Raw genomic sequence first — 26,280 nt, 5'->3', positions numbered from 1 at the left:
GACTCCAAATCTATGATCCACGCAAATATTTCTTCCATTCCTGAGTCAGTTTCATCGTGCAGAGAAGTTTTGATCCTACCCCTTGCCGTCATGTCGAGCAATAGCATTTCTTCTCAAGATGATCTTCAGTCGAAGCGTGAAATAAACGTCTATCTCAGTAAGTTGTACACTTTTTTCTTCCTCCTTTCTTGTCTCTGTTTCGATTGTTGATCACAAGAAATGATTTGTCGTAGGACTGTAAGAAGAATACTACTCCTCATAATGCAAGGCCTAAGCGGACTGTTAGAGCTCCTGCCCGGTATGGATCGGCTCGTGCTGAAGCTGGATCGTCTGTAAGTAAACTATGACTCTTGAGATTGTACTGAGTCCCGGGATTAACACTCTTCATTTCATCGTAGGCGGATGTCCGTGTCGTCGTCGACGCTAGACGAAAAAGAGTGGAAAGTCCGTGACCGTGGTTGAGGTTGAGGAAAGCAGTAACCAGGCATGTGAAGATTCTGTAGGATCCGTGGAGACCGGAGACGGTGTCCATGCTCGTGAATACCCAACCGCTGGACTTTTATTCGAAGCCCCATTGATACCTTCCCAGACAATGAAATGGTCGGCGGATTCGTGGTTCCCAAATGTCATGTATCTCTGTACACCAAGATCTGGAAGAAGTATGGTCACATTGCCACCACAGAAGTGTGGAAAGGTTTTCTTCCAACCCTTTTAACCACGGTAGCGGGGTTATTGCCGATCATCGAGGAAATGAATCAGATGCACTTGCGAGACGTCAAAAACCATGCTGCACCAATGGGATGAAATGATCTCGAATTGTGAGATATTGCGATTCAATGTAAGCTGGCTCCGTCGTCGTCTTGAGATAATCAAGGTTCATAAGGGGCAGAGGCTGCTGATGCAATTTCCATGAATGCAGCTTTACTGGATGAGGAGAGGATACTGGCTCTGGAGTCAGCAAGGGTTGAGAAAGCGGTCGAAGACTTGAAGGCAAAGACCAAGATTTTTCAGAAGAAGCTTGACGAGGCTTCTTACAGGGATTATCCGTTGCTGGATGGTTTGCTCTGAGTGAGCATTTGTGGTTGTTATTTTTTGAGTAAATCTGAGTTTCTAGTTAGGTGAAACAGTTGATCGTGGTATGAACGAATTTTGCTCATTTTGAAATGTTTAATGAACAAAGGAGCATTCGCATGCTCTTTGGAGGAATGAAATTACATTTTTGAAAATACTTGAAATGATGAAGAGGTAGTTTGTTTCATGGATCAGGCATAATAAGCTTTGAGCCATTTGCAGTTGATGATGTTTCCTTCCTTTCCTCCACTGATTGCTAAAATTTTGTAGTATCCGCTAGAAACTGCTTTGATAACAACATATGGCCCTTCCTATTTAGGAGAGAACTTAGGAGCGAACATGTCTTGTTGAATGTGCTTTGCCGTCTTTAATACCAAATCTCCTACTTGAAATGTTCGAGGTCTTACCATTTTGTTGTAGGCTCTGGAGATTCTCTGTTTATAGGCCTCCACATATTTTTCCACCTTGGTTCTCCTTGATTCCATCATATCTAGCTCAGCGATTTTTGATCTGGAGATTTCGGCCTCATCCCATTGTACACCACTGGATGTTGCAATCCTGGCTGAGGGAACTTTGATTTCTGCTAGAAGTATGGCATCGGCTCCATAAACAAGGGAATATGGCGAAGTACCGATCGAGCTCCTTGGTGCAGTTCTGTAAGCCCATAGAGCCATGGGTAATTGCTCATGCCATGATCGAGGATTGTCATGAATCGTCCGACTGATAATCCTGACCAAGGTCTTGTTGGTACTTTCTGCTTGACCATTTCCTTGTGGATAGTAAGGCGTGTAGAATATTTGTTTGATCCCGTATTTATTGAGTAGCTTCTCAACATCTTGATTTGCAAAAGGAGTTCTATTATCTATGATGATATGCTTAGGAACTTCGAATCTGCATATTATGTGCTCTTTGATGAAGGCGACAATCGTAACTCCAGTGGTTCTTCGAAGATCGACCCACTTGGTGAAGTACTCTGTCGCAGTGATGATGTATTCATGTTGTTTTGAAGATGCTGGATTGATCTTCCCAATAATATCTAGTCCCCAGCTGTAGAAAGGACACAGACTATTCACAGAATTCAATGGGAGACAATGAGTGTGGATGAGATTACCATGAGTTTGGCATTGGTGACACCTCTGAACGTGTGCGGCTGCATCATCTTCCATGGTTGGCCAATAATATTTCTCATGAATTTGAAGAAATAGTTTCTTCTTTCCTTGATGTTCTCCATCATGTACTTCCTTCAGGATTGTAGGGATTTCATGTTCGGCTAAGCACCTTAGCAAATTTCCACCAAAGATTTTGCGGTATAAGATCCCATCGATATGGACAAATCTCTTAGCTTTCTGAATGAGTTTGACTGATTTCTTCTTTTCCAGTAGTAGTTCGTTGTCCCGAAGGTATTTGATGTAAGGCTCCCTCCAGTCCCCAGTGTGGTGGATCGTCAAAACCTCCAAGTGATGAGGAGGTGTTTGGCAATCAGGACAAGATCCTTGTAAATCTCTCGATTGAGTCTCCATGGATGGCCAGTAGTACCCCATTCTTTGAAGCTTTATGTAAAGTGTTACCACTAACGTTTGCCCACAGACTTCCTCATGTATGCGTTTGAGCTGTTCTTCCGCTTCGTCACTCCCAAGACATCGTGATACAGATCCATCAGGGTTTCGATAGTATAGCCCTCAATGAAGAAAGAAGTAGTTTTTCAATTCCTTAAGGATGACTTGGCCTTCTGAAATAGAGCTTCTCAATTCATGAATGATGGGTGCTCGCCAATCGTTCGCTGGAATGTCTTCGATCTGAGTGAGCCAAGTTGATGATACCGTACGTCTCTGTACAGTGATCGTTTTCTGCGCTCCTTCGAATTGCAGCTTGGAGGCGAGAGTTGCTAGGCAATCAACATGCCTGTTGTTAGTTCGTCCAGTATGGACGATCGTTGCGTCAGCAAAATAGGTTAACACTCGTTGAGCTTCGTTTCTGAATGGAGAAAGTATGATTTCTTTGAGAGAATACGTTCCATTCATCTGGTTGACCAATAATTTTGAATCTTCCCTTATCTCGAGGTGTGTTGCTCCTGCTTGTTTGGCCAAGGATAATCCTAATAGGAAGGCTTCATATTCCGCCGAGTTGTTGGTGCAGTGGAAATCCAACTTGAACGAATGTGAGAAAACTTCACCAGATGGAGACACCAACACTATGCCCGCTCCTCCGGTGTCACTACTAGGGGTGGCAGATCCATCAAAGTATAGAATCCATGTTTCTTCCTTGATGCCTAAGATGTCTGGGAATTCGCCGGGTACTTCTTCATGTAGTGTGTTGTTGTGTCTTCCCCTGAAAAAGCAGCGTGAAAGTCAGCGACCGCTTGACCTTTGATGGATTTTGGTGGCTTGCAAGCTATGTCAAATTCTGACATCTAGAGTAGCCACTTCGCTGGTCTTCCTATCAAGGCTGGCTTTGATAGCAAGAACTTTATGGGATCGTCTTTGGAGATTAGTACGACCCTGTTAGATAGTAAGTAATGTCTGAACTTCTGGATTGCATGTACCAATGCCAGACATGACCTTTCAGCCTTTGGGTATCGGAGTTGAGCATCTCTCATTGTGCGGCTGAAGTAGTAAATCGGTCGTTCGACGCCTTCGTCATCTTCCTGAGCGAGGATTGCGCCGATGGCAACGTCACTGGAGGTTGTGTAAAGAATCAGAGCTCGTCCATGCACTGGAGACATCGTGACGGCCGATGACAATAATATTTGTTGTATTTTATGGAAAGCTTCTTGTTGAACAGCTGTCCAGGTGAAGCTTGCTCCTTTCTTCAGCAGAGGGGTGAACGAAGCAATGGTGGTAATAGCTTTTGCCTTGTCAGGGTCGACTTTGATCCCTTCAGCGGTGACCAGGAATCCTAAGAATTTTCCGGAAGGAACTCCGAATGCGCACTTTAAAGGATTCATTTTTAATTTGTATTCTCTGCACCTTTCGAACACCTGCCTTAAACTTCGAGATGAGATGCTTGAGTCTTCGATTTTACCACCACATCATCAACATAGTCCTCTACTTGCTTGTGCATCATGTCGTGGAATATGGCAGTCATGGCTCGTTGATAGGTGGAACCAGCATTCTTTAATCCAAAGGGCATCACAGTGTAGTGAAAATTCCCAATGGGAGTACGGAACGCAGTCTTGTTGGCGTCATGTTCATACATCTTGATCTGGTTGTACCCACTATAGCCGTCCATGAATGAGAACATACCGTGACCGCTGGTTGCATCGACGAGCATGTCAATGTTTGGTAGAGGGAAATCATCCTTCGGACAACATTTATTCAAGTTCCTGAAGTCGACACAACATTTGATTTGACAATTTTTCTTCTTAACTGGTACCACATTTGATAGCCACGTTGGATGAAGAATAGGTTTGATGAACGTTGCTGCCAACAATTTCTGGATTTCGACCTTGATTTGCTCCTCGACTTCGTGTCTAAATTGTCTGGACGGTTGTTTGGCAGCTTTGGAACCAGGGACGATGTGCAGGTGATGGGTAACGAGTTTGTCATCCAGACCCGACATTTCTTCGTACGTCCAGGCGAAGACATCTTGATATTCTTTTAATAATTTCACTAGCTCGGTCCGCTCCTCTGGTGATAGCACTGAACTGATCAGGATTGGCCTTGGATCGTCTTCAGCCCCAATGTTGATTGTTTCAAGATCTTCAGTGGTAGAGTCAGCACCGTCCTGTAGTTGTTGTGGGGCGTCTTGGACTTCTTCAAGTGATTGCTCACTCTGACATGATTCTTCATGGTGGGGAGACTTTTCATCGTTCTCCCCGATTAATTGCTAATCTTTCCGTCGGCGATAAACGACTCTCCCTTCTACGTCTCGATCGGTCGTGAAGTTTGTCCCTGGAGTTGAGACTTGATCATTATGGCGTTTAGTCAGTGTAGTGGGTGACTTGATCACTTTAGCAGCTGAGGATGACGGATCGTTATCAGCCTTCTCGATAGTCTTCCATCTTGGAAGTGGCGTACTGTGAATCCTGCTTGGCGGTTCCGGGATGCCTTTCTGAGATTCAAGGAACTCAGTATCATAGACGGGAGCATAAGGAGATGATGAAGCCGGAATGCGAACGATCTTGTTGTCGAGTAGCGCCTTCATGCATTGATGGTATGTTGAAGGAACCACCTTATTATCATGGAGTCATGGGCGTCCCAGTATTATATGGTAGTCAGGTTCTTGCTCGATCACATGAAACTTCGCTTTCGATCGAATCGGCCCCACCCTCAAATCTATGTATGCATATCCATATGTATGACTTTGACTTCCTTCAAATCCTGTCATTAGGATGGGATAGCGAACGATTTTACCTTGTGGGAACCTGGCCATCCTGAGAGTCTTCATGGTGACAATATTGGTAGAAGCACCGGTGTCAACAAGAGCTCTTCTAAATTTAGTGTCTTTGATGAAACCAGTGACATACAATGCTCGATTGTGTCTTTCGTCCGTCATGCGATCTTCTTCTCCAAAAGAGATGTTGTCGATCGAATGCTCAGGCACTAGGGAGACTTCTTCAACTGATAGTGTTGGTGGCGTTATTTGCACGCTGGATGATATCTGGTTGAGTGCTGAAAATGTGTCTGTGCGCTGATCCCTGGAGAAGTGCAGGAGTTCACATAGATTTTCGATCAAATGTGTGACCTCTTGTTCCACCGGCTTCTTGTATGTGGTGAAGCTGTTGATTCGAGGATCAGATGACGCTTAAGTCCCAGGTGTTGAGACTTCTGGAGCGGAGGTACCGCCTAACTGTGATGTTAATTTGATGAGAAAGTCGAGGATGTAGTTTTGTACACTAAGATTGACGACAAGATTGAGATATTAAAACTTGCGATTCCGACCAAGCAATGTTCTATCAATCTTCCCCTTTGTCAATTTTAATAACAAAACTATCAATACACATGGATTCAAAATAAATAAACCTTTCGGCTCAAAATCCGCCATGCTTGATTTCCTTGGTTCTTCAACATCGTCTTGAATTCTTCGTTCTTCAAGTTCTTCCATGGTTCTGCAAATATTCATTTCCGCGCCTTTGTTTTTGAAGATCCGTAGCGATAACAACTTATGAAAATATTGCCAAGTATCTCTGAGAGAGTATCCTATAATGATAAAATAGCTCAACTCAATGGTCCTTATACCAAAAACATAGCATTGTTACCTTCCTTGAAGTTAATTGTACCAAAATTTTGAAGCAATACTACGGTGATATGTTCTCCCCCTTAGTCATTACTTACGTTTTTTCCATAATAGTTAAAACCTATAGATTATTATTTACTCCCCTTTACATAATGCTCCGAAAAGCCATATGTTATAGTAGCATACTACTAAATAATGCTCCTCCTTTTTTCAACAAATTGGAAAAGGAGAAAAACAAGGGATCGTAATGAATTGCACAAAAGAGTTATCGAGACTAGAGGTAACATACCAACTTTTTATTTAGACGATTTCACCAAATAAACTTAATGCCTTCATCAAGGAGATATAAAGGTACAATCATCTACTACAATTCCACAGTCGAACTTCCCACAAAGATACATCAATTAAGCAAAAATTAAAATTGAACTCTCCCTTATTTGATGTCATTCCTAAAAGAACAACATGAGCGACCTTTCTCTAACAACAACAAAAGGATTTTCTTGGACATTAACAAATTTGCTTGCCAATTACGAACAAATTAGATTTGTATTTGTAGATGGGGAAAAACGATTTGCTGGTTTTTAAGGAATTGAGGAGACGACCGTGCGGAGGAGACTCCTCGAACCGAGCGAAATGTTAAACCTCACACAGATGCACCGCTGCAAAGGGGGTGCTTTAGATTCGAGAGATCAATTTGTAGTACTCCGGCCTATATCAAGACAATGACCGTTCCAGAGTAAATTCGGTCACAAGAGAGGATGGGTTGATCTGTAGGAGGGAAGCTGAGAAATGTGTGGAATCGATGGTAATCAAAGATTGTGGTGTGTGAATTCTGTATACGATAAGCTCTGAGTGATTGAAATTGCTCAATTGAGAGTAGTTGCTCAATTAATGAGTTGATGATCTCGTGTTGTCAGTTTGACGTGAGATTGATGATACCGTTTATGCTTCAATCATGATTCAGAGACTTATTTATATTGCTGGAATTGTAGACACCATGATTCCATGAAGTGTGACAGTTGATGGAATCAAGGAGTGGGGAAGTGGAGATCGTGTTTGAAACCAGTGGCTCGATTTTCCACCCACTACCTCGTGAATTCCTTCAACTGATTGTATGAATTTCTCACATTCCATCATGTGTTTGAACACACGTGTCGTAGACCGCCAGACCAAAACCCTAAGTGATATCCCCCCAAGTGACACGATTGACATCTCGTGGTTTGTTAGTCAATTGATGACTTCGTGGTTTGATGGGACGATGAGTCCATGTAGTCATTGAGTTGAACATGATGTTCTGAAATTCGTGAATTGAACATGTCATGAGACAGAGATATAGTTCTTACGATGAAGTGAGCAAGTATTGCTCATTCGATGGATCGTTGAATATTGATTGTTGAACCAATATTCCTTGGTTCGAGCAAATATTTATCATCTGAGCAAGTGTTGCTCATCTGATGAATTGTTGAATATTTGATCGTCTGAGCATGTGTTGCTCATCTGATGGGTTATTGGCAGCGTACCAAAATATTAATTAGAATACTGGTTGAACCGAGCATAATAAATAAAATTAATGACCATGAGGCCGTCGTAAAATTATTAAGGTTGGAATCTCTAATGATGATCCTTGGATTCAGAAACCCTAATTTGATCAATTGATGATCAATTCATGGTTCGTCATAAGTTTAACCATGGGACGAAGGAGGGAGCGACTACATGGGACCGTGGATTAACCATGTAGTGTACATATGCTCATGTGAGCAAATACAAAGAACTCCTGAAGAGTTGACGATTTGTTGATGAAAGAATGATTAAATGTTGGTTTATTCATTTATTCGAAAATGCTCGTCTGAGCCTTAGGTGAGAAAACCTAATTAATTATGACGAGGCGAGGGACCGACCATGGAGTCATGAAACCGGCCCTGGGTTGACCCGTGACCGCCTGATGATCACTTCATGAAAATCCAAAGTGTTTGGGAGAGTTTTGGACCTAATACGAACAATTGTGAAAATTGATGGGACCGGCTTCCGTGAGCAAAAGAGCCAATTTTGGTTGGTCAAGATAGCGTGCTCGTGTCCCCAAGGCGTCCGCGTCTCAGTCTTGAGAATTTTGATATTTTCTGACGTGCAATTGAGCATCCATTTGTGAAAATATGCCAAAATTAGGGTTTCGACGAAACTGAGGAAGAACACCATGAGATGATGAAAAATAATTATAAAATAAGGAATGAGGAGACGTGGGACCACCGTGGTCAAGGCATGGTCGTCCGGTCGTGACCACGGTCCCGTGGTGCCTTTTCCTTAATTTGATAATATTTTGATGATTTTATGAAAAATTCATGAATTTTGAGAAATTTGATGAATTTTGGGAGTTTCCATGAATTGAAGGAGTTTTCATGAGTTCAAGGAACCAAAAGATATTAAAATAATAAAACAAGGGCGTGTGGGACCGTGGAAGGCATGACTGGTCGGCCAGGGCCCGGTCCCACAAGTTTCCCTAATTTTATAATGATTTTATGAAAAATTCATGAATTTTGAGAAATTTGATGAATTTAGGGAGTTTCCATGAACTGAAGGAGTTTTCATGAGTTCATGGAAGCAAAAAATATTAAAATAATAAAAACAAGGGTGTGTGGAACCGTGGAGGCATGGTCGGCCGGCTTGGGCCCGGTCCCACGAGTTTTCATGATTTTTTAATATTTTTTAGGTATTTTTGATGATTTGAGGGAATTTTCCTAATTTGAGAGAAATACCATGAAATCAAGGAATTTGATGAATTCAAGGAAACCTAATAATAGAATAATAAAACAAAGGGGCGTGTGGCACCGGCTAGGGCATGGCCAGCCGGCCAAGGCCCCGTCCCACAAGTTTTCATAATTAATTTTATTATTATTTGATGATTTATGCAAAAATATCATGAAATCAAGGAGTTTTTTCATGAAATTAGAGAAATAATAATAATAATAAAGTAATAAGCAACCGTGGGTGTGGGGACGGTTGGCCAATGGTCACGCCCCACACTCATTTCCTTAATTTTATATTACTTTTTATGGATTTATGGAAGTACCATGAAACCGAGGAGTTTCCTCGAGACGAAGGAAATTTGATAAAATGAGAGAATTTTCATCAAATCATGAAAAAATAATAAAAATGCATTAAAATATAAAAACTGGCGTGGGCTTGACCACGACACGGTCGGTTGGTCGTGTGTCCATGCTCCCAGCACCCTGGTCAATATTTTAATTATTTATTATTTTCTTCTCTATTTTGCATAGGTTCATCGTTTCGTTGTATTTTTGAAATACTCGTTCGTGCGGTGGCTGTTAGTGTATCATCGTCGAATACACTTTTACCATTTGAATCGGGGCTTACTTAGACGTAGCTCAGACGCCGGGTTGTTGATTATTTATTACCAATTGTGGAATTCGATGGGGAGTAATTCACAAAACTGAGCAATAAGATGTTTATTATTAATTCATAGGATCAGCTGAGGATTCGACTACGAATTCAGAATAATAAAGTGAGCATTACCATTCTATGGGATCGTAGATTCGACCATAGAATCGGAGTAATTAAGATTTATCTATTACTATTTATGAGACTAGTTGTGGATTCGATCATGAAATCGGAGTAATGAGATAATATAGTTATTGCTATTCTATGAGATCAAGCCGTGGATTCGATCATAGAATAAGAACAATTGTTATCGCCATTCCATGGGACCAGTCGTGGATTCGACCATGGAATAGGAGCAATTAGGAATAATTAACTTTGTGTCTCCATACTGTAGAGCAAGTTGTCTAGGAGCATTAATCATCCCGATATGAGCTTGTTGGTAAGTCATATCTTTTATATAGTCAGGGTAAACTCGTTGTGTGTTCCTGAAGACGTTATCGCTCTATACTAGCAGAGCAAGCTATCTAGGAGTCATCCATCACGTGATGCTATATAGAAATAATCACTGAAAGTATTCAATATTCATGAGATATGCCGTTGTCCAGTCGTGAGACTTCATATCTACATGTACTCTGAGAGAAAGTACTCTCTGTTGAGAATTCGATGAGAGACTCGTATCTCGATACTCACGTCCGATTGCTGAATCAGAGTTTCGTATGATTATGAGTTTACGAATTTAGCCTTTGTCGAAAATCCACCATCTATTTTTCTCTCTTCACGCCAGTTACGAACAAAAAACTTAATGTTAGAGGCACTAAGATACATTACTTTTGTGAGAAAAATAATCATCAACAAAAACTATTCTGTAGGCCAGTTACTAACAAAAACGTCAATTTAGCGATATGACTCAATATAATAATTATATTTTCTCTATCCATGCACGGACGTAGAGATTAAACTTCTAGATCTTATTCCTGTCAGTTACGGTTTCGGGAAGGAAATGCGACACTAGAGAACATCTTAGGGATTCCATGTAATATATTCACAAAAGCGTAATTATGGTAAGATCAACATTGCAATTCTCAAAGTAGTTTACTCCTCTTTTAGCCAGTGACAAACACAAAGAGTTAAGAGCTTAACCTATGAGAACATATGAGATATCCGTTATCATCGCTAGAGATATCATAGCAAAGAAAAAATCTGAAAAAATAAGCAATATACATTATAATCGATAAATATTAGGCATTGTAATCATTTCCAAAATAAAATTTAAATAAATAAACTTTAATCATTGCAAGATGATAGTATTTGGAATATCTAATGCAAATCACATAAAAACGCTACTCCAGAAGCTAGTGTTCCTCCTTAAAACAATAACGATAAAATTCTTACAAGGAGTTAACTAGAAAACAAAAGGAAACCTAATTAGTTTCCACCGGAAACATCATTGTTTTTGAGGCCTTTGAGTTTTTCTTCTACAACAAGAACTCTGCGAGAAAAATATTTTCATTGAGAACATCATGGACGTGTGATTATATGAAACAAGGGCAGAGGAAACCGTTTTCTTGACCATTCAAGGCTTCAAAAAGTTGAATCTTTGCTTCTTCAAATTGCTTTAAAAAATCATAAAGAAAATTAGCAGATATTATCTCTTCTTCATCTACATCTTGATTAGCATATGCAAAATTGAAATTTACATCAGGATGATCCTCAGAAGTATTGGATTTTTCATCTTCATCTTCTACCAAAGTTATTTTTTTCTTCCCTTTGACCAAATACCGTTGCAGTTATTACTGAAAGCTTCTTCCATGTTTTCATCAGATAGGGTATGTGTCATGGAGACATGTTTAATTGCATAACACTTTGAATTAGAGAACTCAACTCAAGTATGTGGTATATATAAGGTGAACTCAAGAGGTATTTCCAAAAGTATGGTCGGTTCCGTAACCACTTTCTGAAAATCGGGTCAAAGTAGGAAACATAGAGTTACCCTTTGAACAAAAGAGTTCGCGAGCCGTTTTCATATGAAAGAATTTTAGAAAACCATAAACAGTTTATAAAAATCTCACGGACACTTTTGTGTTCCTAAAAGGATATCGTTTCAAAACGAGCTCAATATTAATACGTGAATGACACTTTTCTATAGTGCAATGTTAAAGTCATCAATTTTGCTTAAGTTTAAATATCATGTCAGATGTTAGATAAGTCTAAGACCATATATAGCTTATATTTTATTTTGTTTTGTAGAATTTCTTATGGATTTTGTTCTCATATCTTGCTTAAGAGTCAAATAGGCACGAAGAAAATAATACAAAGAGCATAAGATTTATTGAAGCCCACATCAAGTCATTTGCATTTTGGATTTTACTAGTGATGTGGTTGCACCAAGTCAGTGACTTATAAAAAGTGCATAAAATACAATAATGATACAAGGCTCAATCACCAAACCATTCTTCTCAATCTGTCACGTAACAGTTTGAGGATGGAAACATCTCTAGCAGCAGGGGCTCAACAAGGGAAGATGTCAATTTTTGTCTTTCTAAGGTTGATGGAACATAACAATATTACATAGTATTTGAGCAGAGCAGATAATAAGACTCAAGGATATTAAGTGAAGAAGACATAAAGCAGAACTATTTGAATCAAATAGAACACCCGTTAATTAGAAATCCTCATCGTACAAGATTTTGATGATGATGAGGATCTAAATCTATGTTGGTTAGAAAGCACAAGGGTGGGTGTTTCAGCATTCACCACGAGAAGTAAGCCAACGTTTAAATTTTTGCTACCTTTAGAGTTTCAACCATTAAATCTGAAAAAGTTATCATAAAACTCAATGTCATCATGGAGCGAGATGAAGTTGGTACCTTTCTTTGAGTTTGTCTGTTTTTCTTTGAAGGTGCAAGATAACTTGTCGATGAGATCGTTGTACCTATATATCATCATGGTCATGTTAGCCATCTGAACAGTTTCCATAACCGATAGCTCATTGGAATCCTTTATGGTAGACTGAATACTTTTAGGGACCCATATTTTCGAAGGTTTGTTCCAATTTTTCTTGGAGTGTTTTGTGCCCATACTCTTGGTTTCAATTCGTTTATTAGTAGAACACGTAGAACTGTTATTCTTGGGAAATGATACGTTGATGTGAGGATCAACACCCGTTATTCTGTAACCAAGAGGTTTAAAATTCGAATATTAGTTACACCTTTTAGGATGAGATTTAAGGTGTTTTTGAGATTTTCAAATCGGCAGTTCTCCAATATGAGCTTACACTTCATACGAACATGTTCATTCTGTATTGCAGAAGCAGCAAAATTTCTGAGTTCTGATGGGATTAGAATGAGTTGCGCTGACACAAGAAACACAAAAGAATCTTCCCTTTTTGGAGACACAATTTTTTCTTGGTCAGAGAAATTCAATTGTTCCTCCCTTATCCAAGTAGGGACACTTTGACATGGCCATCTGAAGGAGATTTTGCTAGGACATCATGAGCACCATTAGCAATCACTTTTTCCAACTCCTTAATATTTTCAGAAGTCATAAATACCATGATTTATAAGGGCTGATACCAGGATTATTGGGGCTGATACCAATCGTCTAAGATCTTGAGATGGTATCAGCCTCTAGCAATGTTGGTATCAGCCCTTATAAATCGTGATAAATACGACTAATTTTTATGATCCACAGACAGTACTACAAGTAGCATGAGGAGCATTTTATAGACGTATAAGTTCCAAGGCGTTTTCCGCTGTACGTTATAATTGTATCATGTTTACAATTTCACCCCTATTAAACTGAGGTGTACAAATTTGGACTCTAGATCGTTGCTACTCGTTAGAAGTAACTCATCATTTACAACAACTGCCAACCAAATACACCGTTCAATTTATTGTTCATCAGCTCATGTAATATGCACTCATATATTTATCAATTCCTCATTTTTACAAAGAACAAATGGAACCATGCATAAAGTGTTTTTAAAATAAAGAAATTCTCATCTAACATTTGCTTTCAAGCAATCCGTGTTTTTGCTTCAAATCAATCATTATTGTGGTGCCACCAAACCCCGTATAATCAAAATCCCCACACCAACGACATTTCTCAACGGACACCATTTTCATTTCCTATTATTATGATTTAGCAGTTAAAACTTACATCCACCCCACTCCTAAACCGCACTTAAACTTTCTGTTCCCTGTCACTGTATAGAGATTAGAGACCATAATTGTCCACAAACTCTTCCGCTTAAAGCCTCCTCTCCTAATTTCTTCAGAGTGTAGATACTACTGTAAATTCCTCCTCTCCCTTTCTCTTTTACGCGCCATATCTTCCAATGTAACAGTAATCTTAATTGCCGTGATCTTACTGATCGTTAATAATAAGAATGTGGATCTAGCCAAAGCAGAAGATCCTTATAGATACTTCACATGGACAGTAAGTTACGGAAACATATATCCTCTTGGTATTCGTCAACAGGTAATTTGATTAATCCAATCCAATTAGCACTTCTTCTCTGTTTCATGCATACATATATGCAAATTTTGAAGTTCTGCAATATGACAGGGGATATTAATCAATGGTCAATTCCCTGGTCCTGAAATCTACTGCAATACCAATGATAATCTCGTAATCAACATCATCAATTTGTTACCTGAACCTTTCCTCATCTCATGGTAGGCACACATAAACTCATCTCTCTCTATTCCCAGTCTAATTCATAATTCATTTGATGACTAGTAACTTCCTCCCCTAAATGGCTGGATCTGTAACTACCATGTGCCACCTTGTCATACAAGGTGGGTGGACCCGTTATCTCTAGTGGGTCCACGGTAATTTTTTCAGAATTTTGTAAATTGAACTAGGAGTATTTTTTTTACGGGATTTGAAAATATTGCGTTAATAGAAACGGAATACAACAGAGGAGGAATTCATGGGAAGATGGAGTTTATGGAACTAATTGTCCGATTCCTTCTGGGAAGAATTTTACTTACAATATTCAAGTTAAAGATCAAATTGGCAGTTTCTTCTACTTCTCTTCTTTTGCCTTCCATAAGGCAGCCGGTGGATACGGAGCGATTCGAATCCTCAGTAGACCAAAAATTCCTGCTCCGTTTGCGGAACCAGCAGGAGATTTTACTGTTCTTATCGGAGATTGGTACAGTTATGATCACACGGTAGATATATTTACTCCTGGATATCTTCATTTTGGTTTTCACCTGTGAAGTTAAAAAGAACTAAATTTGGTTGTACATTTGACATTTGCTGTTTTGTGTGTATAGCATTTGAAGTCAGTTCTTGACAGTGGTATTCAGATAGGATTACCCAATGGAGTTCTCATCAATGGCCGTGGACTTAATGGTCAATCATTTACTGTGGAGCAAGGTATAACATCTGAACTGTGTCCACTTTGATCTCATAAGTGCATCCTCGTGAAATTACTTAAATTTTTTTTTCCTAATGCTACAGAAGCCAAGCCGTTTGAACCTAATGCCATGGTTTTTGTGGTACAGGGAAAACTTACAGGTTTCGGATATCAAATGTGGGATTACAAAGCACATTGAATTTCCGGATAGAGGATCACAGTATGAAGTTAGTAGAAGTTGAACGAACCCACACACAACAATCTACCTATTCATCTATTGATATTCACGTGGGACAGTCTTGTTCCGTTCTTGTCAGGGCTGATCAGTTTGCTAAGGATTACTATATTGCCGTGTCGACTCGTTTCACCAGCACCACTCTTACAAGCACATCTTTTCTGCATTACGCAAATTCTGTTACTCCTGCGACTGGTTCTCCACCTCTTGGACCAACTTCTCAATATGATTGGTCCCTCAACCAAGCTCGCAGTATCTTGTATGTATCGCTCAAATCCTATATCGAAAAAACAAAAGAAACTTGTCGAGTTAACGGCAAACATATGATCTGACTCGTTCAGTATAAGACAGTGACATGGCTACAATGGTGCCCGCGTTGGCCTACACTGACTGTTGATATCGGATGATTTTGATTCTCCCTGAGATGAGAATGACATGACTTCAAAACATTTAAGTAATGTGTTAATCTTGTTGTGTGTATCCAGGACCAACCTTAGCAAGTGGACCACGACCAAACCCACAAGGCTCGTATCACTACGGTTCAATCAATGTCACTCGAACTATTCGGCTCTCTAGTTCTGCTGGTTTTATCGACGCAAGCAGCGGTATGCAGTTAACAGTGTATCGTTTGTACCCGGCGATACCCCATTAAAGCTTGCCGATCACTTCAAAATCCCAGACGTTTTTCGCTTGGGGAGTATACCTGACTACCCATCAGATGGTGTAATGCACTTGGTCACATCAGTCATGGCTGCTGATTATAGAGCTTTCATTGAGATTATATTCGAGAACCACGAAGATATTGTCCAAACTTGGCACCTTGACGGCCATTCTTTCTTTGTTGCTGGGTAAGCTCGGTTCCCATACTTGGAATGAGAACCTTTTAATGCATGGATCCTTAATTTGCATATTTTTTGTGGTGTCATGCACAGAATGGACGGAGGATTATGGTCGCTAGCTAGTAGAAGACAGTACAATCTTAAAGATGCAATTTCGCGTTGCACCACTCAGGTCGATAAAGATAACAACCATGTCTATAAGTAGCATATTTAAAGCTTCATCTTAATGAACTTATGAAATTTATACGTTTTATTTTGGTAACAATGCAGGTTTATCCAAATTCATGGACATCAGTATACGTTTCCCTTGACAATGTTGGGATGTGGAACTTAAGAACAGAGTTTTGGGCTCGGCAATACCTCGGACAACAATTTTATCTACGTGTTTATTCACCGGCTGAATCAACAAGAGACGAGAATCCCATCCCTACGAATGCTCTTCTATGTGGCCGGGCAACAAAATGAAGCGCATTTGTAACAATATCATAGGGAAGATCAGATCAATTGACCAGAAAAATCGGATCCTGAAGACTTGTAATTTTGAAACTGTAAAGATGACGAAAAATTCTTCTTGTAGTTGAAAGTTTTTACATTTCCCAAAACTTTTTTTTTTCTTTTTTTGATTCATGTTGAAAAATGATTCATATGGAACATGAATTTTAGGACCACAATTTAATGATTTCAATTAGGATCAATTTGATCATCAATAGCGCGCTTTGAATTCAGAATCAATCTGCACGGTTCGGGTTCTGGGGTTAGATTTATCGACGTAGTATATATTTTATTCAATGTCCACATATACGTGTACCAATGGACAATTATTATTTCTCTCCAACATTCTCCGTATAGCGGGTCCCATAAAAATTAAAGCAAAAGACAGAATTGAGGATATAATCGTAAAGGACAAAAGCAGGACTCATGTCAGTATGGTCAGTCAAAGAAGACTCCAAAATGTTTGAGGATATAATCGTAACTCAAGAATTCAATTTCGATTAAAATTGAACCGCCATTTTGTCTTTTTCCATCGAATTCTCCCCAAAAAAGAAGTGTTTTTTCCACATGTGGACCTACCAAAGTGCATTTTTTTTGCTAAACGGCATTAAACCACGTCAAAAAGAAATCCTACGTGGAATAGTGAAAAGAGGGTGACGGAGGTGATGGACAATGTCGGAGGACAGTAATCACTAAAAGCACTAGGCGTTACGAAAAAAGATAAAAAACCTGCAAACAGACGGCGTTTTCTTTTGCTTTCTTATAACAGCAACAGAGATACAGAGGCGAAGAGGAGAGAGAGAAAGCGTGAGAAGGTTTCAGAGAGTGAGATGCTTTTAGCTAGGTTTGCCTTCATCACCACAGAAACTAAGAATCTCATTTTATCAGTGAAGAGAGATAAAATGTGGGGATAAAGATTTTATTTGATTTGAGTGAGTGATATTTTAGAAGATTTTGATTAATGGGGAGTATATCATCATTAGAAGAAGATGGAATGGATCAAAGTGAAAGATATGGAAGTTATAGTATAAGTGCAGATGTGAGTGAATCAGAAAGTTCAAGTAGTTTTACATATAATCATAATCATTATAATGATGAAGGAGCTTCAAGTTCTTTTGCTTCTTCACCATTATCAACACATCCAGTAGTTACTAAGATTTCTGGTTTTCCGGCGTTAATGTTGCCTGTAATTGGTGGTAAAGATGTTGTTGCTTGGGAGGAAAAATCGGACAAACGTGAACCTAATTTATCTGGTAATTTACTTAGGTTTTCCGTATTATACTCTCTACACAGTATCATTTTTTTTTACACTTTAGATCTTACTCTTTTTCTCAGTAGGTCATTTTTGTATTATTGATTTTTATTTTTGGTTGAATTTTGTTCTTCAAATTGTTGCAGAAGTGGATATGATGAAAGAGAGATTTGCTAAGCTATTACTTGGTGAAGACATGTCTGGTGGTGGAAAAGGAGTTTGTACAGCTCTTGCCATTTCTAATGCTATTACAAATCTCTCTGGTGAGTCTCTTTGATTTCTGATGTTTGATGTGTTATGGAATTTCATGACTAGCCAAGAACATGATTTTTATCAGAACAGGAACAAAGAAAAAGGGTGAATTATTGAGCAAAATTAGTAGCTAAAAATAACCTCTTTGTTATAGTGTGACTCTTAACCTTAAAAAATGAAAATGGTTCTGTATTGGTGTCTTCTTAATTTGGTTTTAGGATAGTCCTTCTACTGAGTAACTACTGACTTTTTTTAGTGTAAATGGCAGCGACTGTGTTCGGTGAGCTGTGGAAATTAGAGCCATTGGCACAACAGAAGAAGTCCATGTGGTGTAGAGAGATGGAATGGCTTTTATGTGTGAGTGATTCGATTGTAGAGCTTATCCCTTCCATTCAAGAGTTTCCAGGTGGCGGGACTTTTGAGGTTATGGTGACTCGCCCTAGATCTGATCTCTATGTAAACCTCCCTGCGCTTAAGAAGCTTGACGCTATGTTGCTTAGTATGCTTGATGGCTTCAGCGAAACTGAATTTTGTTATGAGCAAGGGATTTATTTGGCTGATGCTAACAGTGGTGCTGTTAGTCGGTCGCCTTCAATAGTTGGGAGGCCTTCTGTAAGACAAGAAGAGAAGTGGTGGCTTCCTTGCCCAATGGTTCCTCCTGATGGGTTATCAGAAGTTTCAAGGAAGAGATTACAGCAATGTAGAGAATGTACGAATCAGATCCTTAAAGCTGCCATGGCGATAAATAGTGGTGTACTAGCTGAGATGGAAATCCCAAGTGCATATTTGGAAAGCTTGCCCAAGGTATTAATAGTAGTCTGTTTTGAACTATTTTATCTGTATATGATAGGAGAAGCAGGAAAGTTAAGAAGAATAAATAGTAACAAGTACTTCTATTTATATTCGTAGAGGTTTAACTGTTCTGTCTTTGGGTCGTGCATGTAACCAATAATTAAGCATAGGATGTCGTTGTGGCACATATGCGGCCATGATTTTGCTGTTTCTGTGCAATATAATGGAGTGGTTCACAAAGCTACTTCGCACCAGTCTCGTTAAAACATCAAATCACTTCTATCCATAGACTCTTATGATGTGTATGTTGCTTTAACATACAAGGGTATTAATTTAGTTCATATGCATATTTATGCTATCTTGTATATATAAAATGAGAGCACTTAACATTTTAATTTAGATTACTAATTCTTGTAACCATCACTTTGATGTATATATATTCTCATTGGTAGTTATTCTTTCTTTTCCTTGCATAGCAGCTTGGTTAATCAATCTGTTGCAACATACTGTAATTGTTTTAGTAAAATTTGTGGTTTTTTGTTTTCGGCTATGGGTTTATCAAGTTTACATCTATAATCAGTCGATTATCAACTAGCTCAGTTCTTTCCTCGACATAGAACATAGATTGCTGCAATTTCTTGTCTATGATTTTCATCTACTTGCTATTCACGGGAGTGAAGCATTTTCATGGTAGCTTTTGTTGGTCTTCTAGTTTTGCTACTCCAGTGAGAGTAAGAACCTGATTTAGTAAAAAAAAATCTTTTGATTCCTGCCTTCACATGGTTTCTGTTATTGTCTCAGAATGGAAAATGCTGCTTGGGTGAAATACTATATCGCTGCATTACTGCACAACGGTTCTCCCCTGAGTCACTGCTTGATTCATTAGATTTATCGTCAGAGCACCAAACTGTGGATTTGGCAAACAGAATTGAGGCTGCTGTGCATGTTTGGAGGCTGAAAGAAAAGAAAAAACGTGCTCATCATGTTAGTGCTGGGCGTTCAACATGGGGTGGTAAGGTCAAGGGCCTTGTTTCTGATATGGGGAAGAGTCAGCTTTTAGCGCAAAGAGCTCAGACCCTCTTGCAGACTTTAAGGCTCCGCTATCCTGGCCTTCCACAGACTTTGCTGGACATGAACAAGATCCAATACAATAAGGTATCTCCTTGAACTGCCCTTTAGTTTCACACCAGATTAGATCGGACTTGAAATTTTTGACAGGAGGAAATGAATTTGTGTCGTTATGGTTATATTTTATGGCTTAGAGAGTATCATTCTGTGGTAATCCAACCAAAGGCACAATCATGTTTATTTTATTACCCGAAATTGGGTGCTCTGGGGTCTTCAACACAAAACCTAACAGGGCACACTTGTTAAGGAAGATAGGAACTAGGGAGGGATATGTAACTAAGGCTTTTTAAACAAGAAATTCAGTATGTTGTTGAACTGCTTTCTTTCTTTGAATACCAGGATGTTGGGCAATCAATTCTCGAAAGCTATTCCAGGGTGATGGAAAGCTTGGCATTCAATATAATGGCAAGGATTGATGATCTCCTTTACGTTGACGACGCAACCAGGCAATCTTTAGCTGCGGATTCAAAATCTGTTTTTGGTAGGGGAGGGTTGAGTGGTATTCCCATACAGAAACCAATCTCACCAAGCCCTTTCTCAATTCAAACTACCCCTTATGCGTCTCCATTTGCGACGCCAAGCTTCTTATCAAGTACACCAGTTACCGGAAGTCCGAAAAAGACTTATCCCTCTCTTGGCAAACAAGACCATTTGGGTTTACAGGATGCAAAATTAGAAAAACTGAATCAAAATAGTGGAGATAGAGTGTGGTCTGGAAATTTAAGTGTCAGAAAAGATTCTGGAGATGCACCAGAGCGAGATTGAATTGCCAACACGCCATTCAAGCAACTGATCTGTAATAATGCCCCTCTTTGACATGGTGGTGGTTTAGGTTAGTCACCTTTGGGTCTTTTGTATATTTGATTAGATACTTTCAATTTCACAGTTAGTTTATGGATAGTTATCAGTAACATCCCTAGGCAAGTAAAATAATTTCGTCTCTTTTTTGTAACTCTCCCTTCTAGATCTGTTAATATTGACTACATTCTTTAGTTGCTCAATTTAACACTCATTGAACCAGCTACTACTGCTGACTTGTAGCTTAGTGTTAAGATCGAGGTGTTGAGCTCTTCTTCCTTTGTTAAGTAACTTATGTTCGTGAAAACCTCTATCTGTATATTTTCATACTTCCGTTGTTCTTCCTCTCGCGAGAATAATGGCCAGCAAATATATTAAGTTAGTTTTTAGAGTCTGGTATTGGTAGGGAATACTACCGGACCAGTGAAGCATTAAAGTCCCAGGCCACCAAGGCGCCAACTTGTACCATTGTAAAGGTTCTCTCTTACTAATGATACACATTACCCTGGACCAAATAATTAGTTTGAAGTTTGAATAGTCCAGAAAGTTATCCGCAGGTGATTTATGTTCATGGCCTAGACTGTGATGCCGGTAGTTGGTTCTGAATCAGTGGGCCTTGTTGGTCCCCTATTTCTTACATAGTTACATACCTGAAATTTCATTTTTTAGAACCCTGTTTTAGGGCATACCTAAAACTTTCACGACATACAAACCAATAATCTCATCTAGGGTGCCCTTACAAGGGGTATCTTTTGGGTAGTTTAATTACCTATATACCCTTCAACCGTTTTAATTACTAATCTACCCTTACCCTTAATATAAAAACCAAATCAGTTTTAAGAAAATCAAAATCAGTTTCTATATCATTTCTTCATCTTTTCCTTTCTAGCCGAACCCTTCCTCTACCTCGCGAGAAAACAAAATTTCATCGCCGTGATTAATCGTCGATTCGCGAAAATTTAATCGACGATTAAACTCAACTACATAATGGGTCGTACAAAACAAAAAGCAGGAAGTGAGCGTTCTAAATCGTCTTCAAATCCCTCGATTGAAGAAGAAGAACCAATTGATATTTACAACCAGTTTTTGTCTTTATTCAGTATGCCCTGAAAGTTTTACGTATGCCCTAAACAAGGTTCTTTTTTTAAGCCCTACTTACCCCTGCCCTACTTAGCAATTCAGGGGATTCAGCTGGAGATGGTATGAAAGTTCATGTAAGACAAAAAGAATACGGGTTTTAGTATGCCTCTCTAAACTGGTACATTCATTAACAGTCATGTTCAACATGTTGGAAAAGTTGGGACGTGAAAATTTGAATTTCGTTTTGACAGAATGTAAATTTAGTATTATTTAGTAAATTATTCATGATTTGGAGATAATTTGCCTGGCTAGTTTGGGGCCTATTGTGATTATTTGGGACCTATAAATTTCTTCAACCAACCTAAAAAGAAGGATATGGGGTGTCTAAAATATGGTAAAATACTAAATTACCCTTTAAAGAAACCTTAATCATTCTAAAACAAATACAAAATCATAATTATTCGATTAACAGATACAAAACTCAATTCTTTTTTCAATTTCCATCAAAATAAAAACTAAAACTTAATCAATCACAAACAACAACTGAATTATAATTATTTTTGTTTTGGGTTTTGATTTTTTTTCGAAAACAAACAATTCAAGTGATTGAGTTAAATCCCATTAATCCATTCCTTCTAAGAGGAACTCAACAATAATTTAACTCTAAATCTTTGAAATTCACTCATTAAATATTCTGAAAATCAACCCGAATCGGTTTATGTGTGCACTAGATTAGTCCGATTGTAATTGATGTTACATGAAATCGGTTTTTATTATACACCTACGTAAACCAATTCTGGGTTGGCGTGATGAACATTAACCACAATCGGTTTACGCTAGTGCACACATAAACCGATTCTTGGCCCAAGTTTGGGTTTATAGAGAAACCAAGAATCGGTTTTTATGTGCCTCGTATGTAAACCAATTATGGAAAGGTAGCTATTTCCCATTATTCCAAATTCACAATCGGACTATTCGTGCGTCTATATAATCCGATTGTTACCGTTAACGGCTATTTTATTTTTGAAATTATAGTCGTTAGTCCCTTGTGTATATAAAGAGGATAACCTATTCTCTTTTCAAAAAAAATATTTCTCCATTGTTCATTTTTTCATTCTAAGATGTCAAATCCATCATCATCAACTACCAACTCATTCGAACACATACTTGGAAGATGAAAACGAACTACTCCATCTTCGTCAACTACCATTTCAATTAAAGACATAATTAAGAGAACCAAACGAACTACCACATCATCGTCAAGTGCTGTGGTGGAAGAAGAAGACGTACTCAAGGCAAAGAAACAAGGTGAAGACCAATTCCAACTAAGGAAAAGATTGAAGGATGTTGAGGAAGAGACCGAACGGGTTAAAAATTATTACATAGTCCGGGATATTTTCGAAAAACATTAACACGAGAGTATATTTTGGATTCAAGTTTCATTAGGCCCTTTTGTTCGAACAATGGACGGTAAGTACAAAAAACCACTCTATCAATATGATCCAGCCCACGTTTTTTCAAGGACGATTTCACGTTAAGAAATTGTGCTCCAAGTACAACGAGTTTCTCGCTAGGCGCAGAGGTGACAGGTTTTCGGCACAGGATGCTTATACCAAGTGGAGAGGAGAGATATTTTATCATTTCGAAGCGCATTGATAGTTGAATCTCGCACTAAGAAATAGAGAAGTTCGTTTTATGCAGTTACAAGATCAATGTGGTAGTCTAGTACCATTCTAGTTTAAATTTTAAGAGTTTATGTAGAGTGGAAATGGACCACAATCGGATCATGTTAGACAATATGTAGCCCGATTAAGGAATTAAAAGTTGTCTGTTTTTCTGTAATTTATTTCATCTAGAATCGGATAACATCGTTGTTCACATAGACCGATTCTGAATAAATTCACGGCAAGTTTTGTCCAAAAATGGTTTATAGTAATGTTAGAGCACTGCTTGGTCGAACTCGCAAGCGTTTCTATCTCAAGCTTGTTTGTCAAGTTTAATTGTCAAAACTATAAGTCTTTATTTCTAGTCTACTTATAACAAAGTCTCAGATTAAGATAAATGTGTAGTTGAGCTTTAGACTTCATGATGTTCATCGATTGAAGACGAAGATCTACTAAGGGGAGCTTGGAGGAATTTCATCAACAAAAGGTATGTGGAGACTTGAACTCATCTATCACTCAGAAGTATATTCTATTCTATCTCCTATTGAGACTAATTCGTATATCTATATAGACTTTACATTATACACATTTGATATTTCCAGCTGAGTTAAACTCGCTTATATCTTTCTCGAAATATGTGTTGAAAAGCTTTTTTGCTTTAACTACGTTCATCATTATTCTTGACGAAAGTCAAAAGATGATCATGTGAAAATCGCCTTGTAACATCTTACATGATTTGTGTGAGACAGTCATTTGATGTAGACTCGAAATGTTTCGTATTGATCATTCGATCACTTGAAAATTGCTTATAAGCTAATAGTTTGTGTGAGACAGCTATTGTCGTCTTCTAAGAATGTTTCAATGATTGAAATGAGAGTTTAGAACAATTAATCATTGTATGGATAGAGCACAGTATGCATACCCGTATGCAAACTGTTGTAAGAATAATTCAAGTCCGGGAACCAAGTATGCATACCCGTAAGCGAACGGTTTTAACTGTCAAAGTCCGAGAACAAAGTTTGCGTACCTGTTTGAAAACTGTTTCACCTGAATTTGGTCTGGAACGACAATATGTGTACCCATTTGTGAACTGTCGGAAATGATCAAGTCCGGAACTTAATTTTGTGTACCCGTTTGCAGACTTATGTGATTAAGTTATAAAATCGGTTAAGTATGATTTCATACTCATAAACAAATACATTTATATATTAAGGAATGCAATCTTTGCAAACTGTGTATAAAATGTTCATGATCTGATTCTTTTGAATCAATCCGATTTTGCTTCAATTGTGTCTTGTATACTTCTATGAGAATATAAACAATTGAACAATTCTATGAGTAACACAATTAGATTATCATTTGATCTGTCAAGATGAACATGGTTAAGACAAAAGAGTTCATATGGCTAACTTCGGTAAACTGTTATTAAGATAACTCAATATACATGTTTAGGTACAGTTACCCATATCTAAATAAAGGTATATTTCATTTGTGTGTAACAAGCTAAGACCATCTAACAGTGGAGAGATATTTCTTTGGTTTTGTGCAAACTTAGCTTGAATCTTAAATCAGGTTTTCATCCAACGGTGAACATTGATTGCTTTGTTACAAAGTTATCAAACCCTGATTTGAAGACTATATAAGGGAGAACTCTAGCAACTGGAAAACCTAATCCCCACACCTCCTGTGTGATACTAGTTGCGACTGGAGTCGATTCTCCTTTAACCTAGGTTTTTCCTAATACCATTATAGGTTAACGACTTGAATACTTCCTTGGGATTCTGAAACCAGACCCAACTATTTTCTTTCTAGTTGATTGTTCTGATCTTACTTGTTCTATCGTACTGAGTACTATCTTTGTTAGAGCATGGCTCGGTTGAACCCACCAAGCGTTGGTATGTCAAGTTTGGTTGTCATATTTTAGTGAATCAAAACTCATGTTAAGAGTCTCTTGATTATGTACTAAAGTTAAACTTTGTATAGGTTAGCTTGAAAGTATTAGGATATGAGACATTACAAGTATAGCGAAGACTTGAAGATGTGAAGAAGTAAGGAGCTACAACGACAACAATCATCCTTCCACTTTAGGTTAGTGATATTTTACTTGAACTGTTTCATTCCCTAACGTATCTTTCAAGCGTGCATATTGAAAACATAACTGCGAAAATATTTGAACTCTATATAGACATAGTATTAAGGAATACAATACGAGGTTTATTGCTTAACCATTAAAATTAGTAGATAAGACATCGCCATAATAATTTGAATGCTATTGTAATTTTGTATGGGTATGAGGTGAGGATTTCATCCTAGGGAACAATGTTTACATGTGTTCTAAGGAAGTAAGTTCATAAACTTGTTTTGTGAACCGAAAAGGAAATTGACAGGTGTTATTGTTTTTGTTATTCATTGCATATATTATGAACAACCAATATGTGTGATAAAGTAGAACCGCTAACAACTTGTTGTGTTTTTGGTAGAACTATTCACAAAGGCCTGACTTTTGTATTGGTATAACTTTTATTAGTAAAACCAATCTTAAGTAATCACCTTGGTATGATCGGATTATGTCTGCCTTGGGGAAAGGGGACCGATCCTTGTAAGGGAAGGGGAACCGATCCTTGTAAGGGAAAGGGGAACCGATCCTAGTATGGGAAAGGGGGAACCGATCCTTGTAAGGGGTGCAATACATCAAGGGGAACCGATCCTTGTATGGGGTGCAGCAAGGTTTACAGCAGAAAGGG

At 38.5% G+C, this 26,280-nt stretch overlaps 1 protein-coding gene and 1 pseudogene across 1 annotated transcript; both read left to right on the top strand.

Annotated features, from left to right (window-relative positions):
- The window catches only part of LOC113359791, a 29,199-nt pseudogene extending 12,566 nt beyond the window's left edge, over positions 1 to 16,633 (top strand).
- Positions 16,634 to 17,325: 692 nt separating this feature from the next.
- Positions 17,326 to 21,018, top strand: LOC113356967 (rop guanine nucleotide exchange factor 1-like). Its single transcript, XM_026600208.1, has 5 exons — positions 17,326 to 17,823; positions 17,969 to 18,085; positions 18,343 to 18,878; positions 19,668 to 20,021; positions 20,334 to 21,018. Exons 1-5 carry the CDS (start codon positions 17,532 to 17,534, stop codon positions 20,757 to 20,759), a joined length of 1,725 nt encoding a protein of 574 aa, XP_026455993.1. The 5' UTR covers positions 17,326 to 17,531; the 3' UTR covers positions 20,760 to 21,018.
- Positions 21,019 to 26,280: the final 5,262 nt, after the last annotated feature.

This window comes from Papaver somniferum, chromosome 3, assembly GCF_003573695.1.
Source record: "Papaver somniferum cultivar HN1 chromosome 3, ASM357369v1, whole genome shotgun sequence".
Lineage (NCBI taxonomy): Eukaryota > Viridiplantae > Streptophyta > Magnoliopsida > Ranunculales > Papaveraceae > Papaver > Papaver somniferum.
Note: the sequence above shows the minus strand (reverse complement) of the source record. Positions and strands in the feature narration are given on the sequence as shown.